This window comes from Calypte anna, chromosome 1 (assembly GCF_003957555.1).
Source record: "Calypte anna isolate BGI_N300 chromosome 1, bCalAnn1_v1.p, whole genome shotgun sequence".
NCBI lineage: Eukaryota > Metazoa > Chordata > Aves > Apodiformes > Trochilidae > Calypte > Calypte anna.
This window is the reverse complement of record NC_044244.1, coordinates 35805275-35814964: the sequence shown is the minus strand read 5'-3', so window position 1 is coordinate 35814964 and position 9690 is coordinate 35805275. Positions and strand designations below refer to the sequence as shown.

The 9690-nt window shown below is 46.4% G+C and overlaps 1 protein-coding gene across 1 annotated transcript; it reads right to left on the bottom strand.

Moving 5' to 3' along the window:
* Nucleotides 1–4671: 4671 nt before the first annotated feature.
* LOC103538166 (potassium voltage-gated channel subfamily A member 5) lies at nt 4672–6639 on the bottom strand. Its single transcript, XM_008504492.2, has one exon. It carries the CDS (start codon nt 6637–6639, stop codon nt 4672–4674), a length of 1968 nt encoding a protein of 655 aa, XP_008502714.2.
* Nucleotides 6640–9690: the final 3051 nt, after the last annotated feature.

The following is a 9690-nucleotide window of genomic DNA, read 5'->3' as shown; positions in this document are numbered from 1 at the left end:
AGTGCACAGCTGCTGGCATACAGCCTTTGCCCACTGAGCCACCAAGGGTCTTGCAAGGGACAAGGAAGGAGACCACAGGGTGAATCTCTGTCCCCCCTTCCCTCCTGCCTTGAGATGTCACATTTTAGATATCCCAGCCCAGCCAAACTCACTCATTTTTGTGCCTCTTCTATTGCTCTCCTTTGAAAAGCTCTATCTACCCTTCCACAGCCTTTTCTTTACCATGTTTGTATATAGAAGATCACTGCACTATTGTTCATAAAGCACTAGGAGATGAATGGGGTTACATAACTAGCTAGTTACTGCTTTATAATTTTTTAGAATGATGGAAAAGTAAAATGTGAATGCAGGCTCCCCTTGAGGCCAGGCTAAGCAAACTAAACTTACGTTACCAGTGACCTAAAAGAAGATTCACTTCAGCATCTCCAGAATGGAAGAATGGGAAGGTAATGCATTTCCTGTCCTTCACAAAACAAGCCAGTAGTCGCTATGGCATACAGGCATGTCTGGGATGAGAAATCTTCTATGATGTAGCTCTTAGTCAAAAGAGGCAAAAAAAAGGCTTGGTTTGGTTTTGTTGGTTTTTCTTTTTATGCTTGCAATGATTTGCTATTCATTAAACTCTGATATCCTGTGGCTTTTGATATTCCACAGAGGTTTTATTCAGCATATTTTTCATTCCAGGTCAACTAACATAAAATCAATAATGGTTCAGACAGATTTCCTTCTTGAAATGAGCCTAGAATTGGAATACATAGGCTACACTGTCTTCCCATTTCACTTTTATAGGAGCTTTCTCGAAGTGATTTGGTTCTTTGTTTCTCTCATACTTTTTGTGGCAGAAATTTGCATCAGCACATTAGGAGGCTTCTGCACCGTTTGTATCCCAGGAACAGATGTTTTTGCAGTTCTTCATGCAGACAATCCTGGTACTCAGTTTGCAACTGATCTTGTCAGTAGGACTGCTCTGATGAGCAGCAGCTGCAGGAATAGGCAGCCTTTCTTTTGTAGGAATCTGGTGTTTTGATTACAGTGTCCTACAGCACCACTTGTTTTCAGGCTCACAAACTATACCAGGTACCAAAATATTTGCACTCAAGTCTAATGGGAACTGATGGGTCTAAGGTTTCAGCACGGTACAACCAATGCATCTAAAATACCTGATGAACAATGCTTTACTAAAGCATGTGCTTAAAGCTGAGCCCACACTAATTGCTTTGCTGAATTCTGATCTAGCCATGTTTCTGGTCGTATTACTCAGTGTCTGGCAGCAATCTCTCATTAGAAAGCAAATACTTTACTGCCTTATAAGCCAACAGAACTTATGCATCCTCGTAAAGAAGGTGTCAAAGCTGAGTTTGCCTGAACTGTGCTTGGCAACTATTTAGAAAACAAAGCCAAACAAATATTTTCAATCATATTTTGAGAATAACTGGTTTGCTTTTTATTGGAAAGTTCTGTTGTTTTATTGTGGAAAAACACAGCATATTCAAACTGAAGGTCAAGGAGTGATTTGACAAGATCTCATAGAACCTTGTGCAGTAATCAGGGTTTTTTCCTCTCATAGAGCTTGATCTCGACTAGGACAAAACCTGATCTCAATTACAGCAGGACATATATGCTGGGAATCCAGACCTGAATTTTGCAAACTGGCTCCAGTTGGAACTTGAAGGATGCCTGCACCTAAGACCAAGTCCCGTGGTATATCTGCAAACACCGCAGCAGATTCAACAAGCAGTTGTGATAATCTAAGAGTTCACTGACACTGAAGAGTGAGGATTTGACTCTTTTCTGCTTCCCCACTTCCCTGCACCACTGACTTTCCACATCCTTTCCTTGCACTGGCTCTGGCACTCGTGCTTTCTAATTTACTAATTTGTCAGAAAAAGATCTGCTTGTTGCTGCATTGGATTTTCTGCCAGATTAGTGTGCTCAAGCAGCTCTTGGAAGAGAAGGCAGCCCTTGCACATATATTTTCACAAGTACAGAACCAGTTCAGGGTAGCAACAAAAGGGTACACAATGGGAGAAGAAAACCAAAAACTAAGAAGAAAAATAAAGGCCTTCCCTTTCCATCAGCAATGGGCTTTTAAGATCAGCTCAACCCAATCCCCATAGCTCTGATCTGCTTTCACCTACATCAGTTTTATAACAGTGTTACTCCACTAATTGCAGTAATTAGTATAAGAATTATATACCTGCTATAGCTCAGATCATTAATATCCAAAAGTCCTGCCCATTAGTATTAAAAAAAGTACTGTACATACATGTTGCCCCTCCTCTGAGCTGAATGTCTAATTCAGCATGATGCACCACTGGAAAAGCAAACTAGAAAATACAGTCCTCAGGAAGGTGGGGGTACTTGTTAGAGGAAGACACAAGCAAAATTTGTTCCTGAATTATTCACTGCATGGTTTGGTGAGTCACATGGATTTAATCACTTAAAGTAAAACAAATTATTTGTCTGAGAAAAAAACTTCCCTGTAAATATATCAACAATCTACAATTCAGCATGTGCAACAGGCAATTATATCACTTCTTTGCTTCATTTCATACTCATTCTCACCAAAGGACTAATCCTGAACTTCACCTAGATGCAAAAACTCCCATTAAAGCAAACAGCAGACCTGCCTGTGGCTGGAGTGCAGCTGGATTGGACATTCTGTCTGCCCGTCTGGTTGCAGACAGTTTCTCGGCATATTATAGCACCATTCCTCATCTAAATAAATGAGCAAACCAACCAAGAAATCAACAGCTAAAATTAGTGTGGTAAATCCTGTTCTCTATTATCAGATACAGCCTCTTTCCCTGTTACCTCTGGGTTTTAAGCAGAGCTCTACATGACAATTCTTTGCATCAAACATGAAAAAAATACTCCTTGCTTGTCACTTACCAGGCCGGTTTTACCGAATAGGAAAGAAAACCACCATGCACTGGGCCATTATTATTAAACAGCATGGTAAGGGACGGGTAAGCATAAGTGGTATCTGAAATAACAGAATGTTATTTTGCAAAGCTGATTTAAATTTATCAGAGTACATATATCAAAGGTAATTGCATAAATTATGATCCTGATTTAGTATTTATTTAGTTGCATTAGAAAATGTTAGAAACAAACCTTGAGCGTTGACAGTCAAAACTTCTCTTTCTGCTACTCTTGTGCCACTGCATATGGTAAAGGCATGAAACATCCTTCAGTAATAAAGCAGAAGTTTGAGGGGTAGAGATGTCCTTTGCATGAAAATTGATAACAGCTCTTTAAGTAAAGAAGCAACTTGGTGTCAGTCTTCACTAGTAAGCTGTACAGCGCTGTCTTATCAGGATGAAGATAACGTGTCATTCATCTGTCAACAACATCTTAACTGTAAGATCCACAGCACTGAAAAGGTTTGGTTTGGTTTTTTTTTTAAATAAAAGAAAACAAGGATGTGTTTTGATGAAATACAAAGCTTTCCGTCCGAGTCCAAAATACAAGCCAGGCAATGGTTATTTAAGCAGCACTGCATGCCATGTTAGACTCTTCAAGTGCCGTCTGTTTCCAGTCTGTGATAATTAAAAACAGTGAACTGTGTACACAAATGGTATGGATACATGAAGTGACTGATACACACACCAAAGGAACCCGGAGTGTACAATGAAAATAGTTTTTGCAGATACTGCACTCATATTTTACTTTTTTTTGTTGTTGCATCTATCCACTCCCTCATGTTTTCGATCTGTTGTGCACTTGGATTAAAACCAGTAACATCAGACAATTTGGGTTTTTTCAGTCTCAAACATATAACAAATGTATAGAACTGTACTACAAAAAAAAAAAAAAAAAAAAAAAGCTGCACATACAGTTTTTTGAATGGGGACACTACGCACAGGACTGAATTATTTAGAAATTCTGAAACAGTAAGGTAATTAATGAAACTATTTATAAAGAAGTATACCCACAATATTTAATAATTTAAGGCTCACAAGAAACTAACATAACAATGACAATAAAAGTTTTCTGCTGTAGGATTAAAAGCACCAAATTCACTTCACACATTAGATAACCAGATCTGTACTGATCACAAGTGGAAAACTCTGAAAGTGCTGATTTGCTAATGTTGCTAGTGCTTTAATGATGTTGCATTTCACAGGAATAAAAAAATCCCCTCTCAACCATAAATACAATTATACAGGTACAAAATATATTGGAACCATTTCAGATTGAAACTACAGTACAAAAAACCTCAACCTCCGCCCACCCCCCCCCCAAGTCCATTCATTCTCCTCATACACAGCTCCCAAATCTTTCAGCTCTTTAATATGAAACTTGGAGCAATTGAATTGGTTACAAATAACCCATTTAAAACCAAAAGCCATTTGCTAAAACAAGTTTCTACAAATCAGATTATAATTTACCAGCTCCTGCATCATGGAGCGTAGCTTATTCTTAGTCTATTTTAAAAATAGGTGACCCTTTGTGTCATGGAAAAAGAACATAAAAACATGTATTCCTGGAGGACTGCTCAGGACAGTGATCAATTTATAAAAAACAGCCTGTTTAAAAAAAAACAAAACACAAAAACCCAAACCAAAACCAAAACAAACTAACTGGTACCAAAAGAATAACTATAGGAGGAAGTTTCTGACAGCAGCAAATCGTTCTGCACTTCTGAACTCTAACTCTGTTCTGTCCTTACAGGTCTGTTTCTCTATTGGTGTCCAGACAGAAAGCATACAGAGATTTTCTGAGATCTACATTACTTTTAGCTTTGATATTGGTTTTCTCTAAGGAGCTGGTGTCATTGTTGAACCCCTCACTGTTTTCCAAGTGCACAACAGATTTGTTTAGAGAGTTTCTACTGGATCTTCTCTTTGTATCTTCCCCTGCTGTGCTGCCCTGAGCACTACTGTGTTCATCTTTGAGGACAGTGTGCTCTTCATGATCAGTCTCTCGGTGGTAGAAGTAGTTGAAGTTGGACACAATGACAGGGACAGGCAGGGCAATGGTCAGCACACCTGCGATGGCACACAAGGAACCCACAATCTTTCCCCCCACTGTGACAGGTCGCATATCCCCATAGCCCACAGTAGTCATGGTGACCACTGCCCACCAGAAAGCATCAGGGATGCTGGAGAAATGTGACTCGGGGTCATCAGCTTCAGCAAAGTACACAGCACTGGAGAAGAGGATCACCCCAATAAAGAGGAAGAAGATGAGGAGACCAAGCTCCCTCATGCTGGCTTTCAAAGTCTGTCCCAAGATCTGTAAACCCTTGGAGTGCCTGGAGAGCTTGAAGATCCTGAAGACCCTGACCAAGCGAATGACTCTGAGGATGGCGAGGGACATGGCTTGCTGCTGGCCCCCACCCCCATTGCTGCTGCCAGTCCCAGGCTGCTGCTGCTCATGGGCCAGCTCAGTGCCCAGGGTGATGAAGTAGGGGATGATGGCCACGATGTCAATGATGTTCATGATGTTGCGGGAGAACTCGGGCTTGCTGGGGCAAGCAAAGAAGCGGACGAGGAGTTCAAAGGTGAACCATATCACACAGGTGGTCTCAACGATAAAGAAGGGGTCAGAAAGGCTACTGGGCGGCTGCATGGGTAGGGTGTCCCCAGTCGTGCCATTCAAACCTCCACTTTGTGGGGGCAGAGGCACAGGAATTTCCCTCTCATCCCTAAATTCTGGCAGAGTCTCCAGGCAGAAAGTGATGATGGAGATCAGGATGACCAGCACAGAGACGATGGCAATGGCCCGGGCTGAGCTGGAGCTTTCAGGATACTCAAAGATGAGCCAGACCTGGCGCTGGAACTCATTGAGAGGCAGGGGCTTCTCCTCCTCTTTGATGAAGCCCTCGTCCTCCCGGAAACGCTCCATGGCCTCCTCGCCCAGTTGGTAGAAGCGGATCTCATCGGCGAAGACATCGATGGAGACATTGACGGGCCGGCGGAGCTTGCCCCCGGACTGATAGAAATAGAGGATGGCGTCGAAGCTGGGCCGGTTCCGGTCGAAGAAGTACTCGTTGCGGAGCGGGTCGAAGTAACGCATCCGTTTATCCGGATCCCCCAGCAGCGTGTCGGGGAACTGGCTGAGGGTGCCCAGCTGGGTCTCAAAGCGCAGCCCCGAAATGTTGATCAGCACCCGCTGGTGGTGCATGGTGGCCCGGCTGGCTGCCACCACCGCCGCCTCCCCCTCCTCCTCCTCCTCTTCCTCCTCGCCGGCCGCCGCCATGGCCATGCCCCGGCGGTGTCCCCCTTCCTCCGGGGGTCCCAGCTCCACCGCCGCACCGGGGAGCGGAGGTCGCGCCGGCGGCTGGGGCGGCACGGGGGGTGCTCCGTGCGCCGCCGCCGGGCCGTTGGAGCTGCTCGCGCTGCTGCGGCGCCTCCCGCCGCCTCCCCGGGGGTCCGGCGGCTGCCGCTCCCGCTCCTCGTCCGCCGACAGCGGCGGCGGCTGTGGCGGTGGCTGTGGCGGTGCCGGTGGTGGTGACTGTGGTGGGTCGTCTTCCTTGCCGTCGCTCAGCCGCGGCGCGGCGGCGGAGCCGGCGATATAAAGCAAGTCTCCCCGCCACCGGGCTCGGGCGCTACCGCCGCCGACCGCGGCATCCTCGCCGCCCTCGATGGCCGTGGCGCCGCCGTTCTCCAGAGTCACCAGCGCGATCTCCATGGGCAGCGGCGGCAGGAGGCAGGCGCGACTGAGGAGACGGGCATGCTGCGCTCGCCGCCCCGCCGCCGCTGCCGCCGCCGCCGGCCACCTCCGGGCGGCCGCCCTGCCCTGCCCTGCCCTACCCTGCCCTGCCCGCCCCCGCCTCACTGCGCGCCGGCGAGCGGCCGAGCGCGGCCCGGGGGAGCCTCCCGGGGACCCGGATATGAACGAGCCATCATTATATTATGGTCGTTTGACGTCAAAGAGAATCCCTTCTCCTCCGCGCCCCCGTGCTGGCGGTGGCAGCCTCCCCTGGGCCGCCACGGTACGGCATCCCCCCCCGCCCCGCCCCGCCCTGCCCCGCCCTGCCCCTCCCCGCCCCGCGAAGGAGCTCCGCACCGGGGCAGAAACGCGCTGCCGGCAGCGGATCTCGCCCCAGAGGAGCGCGACGGCCCCCGGCGGAGCGGCGGCTGCGGGATGCTCACAGGTGCCGCCGAACAGCCGCGCCGGGGGACCGCGGGTTTTGGCGGCGGGGACCGCTCCTGAGCAGGCGGGCGCAGGGGTGGCGGGGCCGCTTGAGAACCTGTGCTCGGGGGGGGGGGGCAGCGGGCGGCGTCTGCCCTGTTGGCGCTTCGGGGGACCCCGCCGGCTGTCCAGCCCCACGACGTCCGGCCCGCCGCCCTCCCCCGCTGCAGCGGATTACGGTGCGGCCCCCACGGGTGGATTACCGGCTAAAGGGATTGAGCTGGGGGGAGCTCGGGCTGTAAACCCCCACTCACCTAACAAGGACACTCATCATCGAGGGACCTGGAGATTCCCGGCGTCCCCCCTCCCCAACTCCCCAGTCATGAGAACAAAGGAAGGGACTGTTGTTTTTCTCTGCTTTGCTTTATCTCCCCTTCCCCCCATTTTCTCACCAGTTTATTATGAAATTGGTGCAGCTACAAAAGGGGCTTCTAAAGGCAGCAAACGACAACATTTCTACCAGACTACCTTCATGTTAGCATCTGCAAAAGAGCAGATGGATTTCCCTAGGATGGATTCTGAAACCCACATCCAAGGCTGACACATTTCAGTAGGTGCACATTTTATTTGAGAAAAGGAATTGAATCAATTTTACACAAGGCAGTTTTACTCTGATTACAGTTCAGTTATACAACCAAAATCTTATATACAAGATCTTATTTTCTATATTCAAACTATAAACTCTTCTATTCAAGCTCTGCAGTGTTGTTACTTAATATGTGTACAGATACTGTAGTATTAAAACTTACATATACCTGTACCACTCTTCTGAAGTGTCTGGGTTTCTAACAAAATCAAGTAGAGAAAATACTGAATTGAGTGAAAAAAAACATTTTGCCTTCCAGTTGGCATCATTGCTATGACTTTTTCACTGAATCCTTGTGATAGTACTCAAAGCTCCATCAAATAGTTTACCTAGATTCACTGCAGTTAGAGTGTTTTCACCTAATTTAAAACTTTATCTCAATGAAATATACCCAGAGATTAAAAAGGAAAAAAAAAAGTGTCAAAATAGAAAATCATGATTACAATAAATGTTTACTGTAAGTGACGATTTGCTCATGCAAATGTCGTGTTCTATAATTTACCTCTGAGATCTGAAAGCACAGAATCACTGACCTGCTTTTCCACTGTGCCAGTGAAGGACCACCTTACACAAGTAATTCATAGAAGCAAAGTTACATTTTCTAGAGCAGACATTTGATTTACAGTTATTTAATGGAATAATGCATCAAACCTGCAAAATGCTGTATACTACGCTTTAGGATTAGCAGGCTCTACAATGAATACAGACACACCTGTGCACTCCAACCAGAAACGTCTGATCTGTTGCCAGTGCATGTCAGGGATTATAAACAGAGGAAGGGCTTGCACACTGGAAAATTACTGTTTTTCCAGCTGTCAGCTCCTCTAATGCAAGATACTCTGCCTCCAAACTCTGCCTCAGGAAAAATAATTTATTTCAGTGTCCCTAGATAAGTTCGGTTGGATCCCCCGGCGGCAATGCCAGTCCGTATTAATAACTTGCACCCCAGGGACTGTGGCCAGTCACAGGCATCCTCAGACACTCAACTGTGCTTTCATCTGCATATGAATATAACCAGTGACACAACACAAAGCAGATGACTTGCTGCCACCTGTGCCTGCTCCCTCACCTCTGTTTTCTTTTGTTTTTTTTCGTTCAGCCTGGTGTTCCTGCTCGTCTTTGAACATATACCCCCTCCTCCCCATCTGCAAAACCCTCTTCTAGAAACCTCCTCCCACAAGGGTTACATTTTGCTGTTGCTTGCAATGATCCTGCATTTGAGTGACCTATCACTGCATTAGGCACATCCCCACAGGATCTGGGAATAAACCCTGGCCCCGTAGAGGGACATACACATGCTAACCATCCCAGATATCTTTTCCTCTTTCAAGCTACCCTCATTTAAAAACAATTAAAAAACAAACACAAAACAAACAAAAAAAGCCCACATCACACTCAAGCCTTTTCCCACACTTCCCTTCTTAATACTAGGGGCACTTTCAAAAATTCCCCTGTGCAATAAGCTTGCTCAGGGCTATGGCAGTCACCCTCCTGGGTACACAGCCAAGGGGAGGCTGAGGATGGGCAGTGCACAGAGAGGAAGAAAATGCACAGAGGGGTAGAGAACCAACTGCCTCTCAACCGGTTGTATCCTTTCCCCTGTTCCTTCATCAACAAGGAGCAGCCCTTCTCTGATGCCTCAGAGAGATTATGCTGAATCTAAATACCTCCTTGATTAAAACCCAGGTTTCTAGTCTTTCTAAACGTTGTGTTGCAGTGTTCACATCCTGAATTTGCAGGCAGATGGCATTATGCTAAAATGTAAAGAAAAAAATTTGCCCGCACTCATCTTGCTGAAAGACTCACTGAAAACCATATGAAGAAAATGCACATTATTAATTAATATAGCAGGAAAATACAGCTGCTCTTAATAGTATTTCAGTAGAATACAACTACTTTCTTCGCACCTTTAATGGTTTCTACACATGCAGGTAAAAAGGAAGGCAGGAGGAAGGGGTAAG

Excerpts from the sequence above, each read along its gene's own strand:
- LOC103538166 (XM_008504492.2), bottom strand. The coding sequence starts at position 6,639 with ATGGAGATCGCGCTGGTGACTCTGGAGAACGGCGGCGCCACGGCCATC.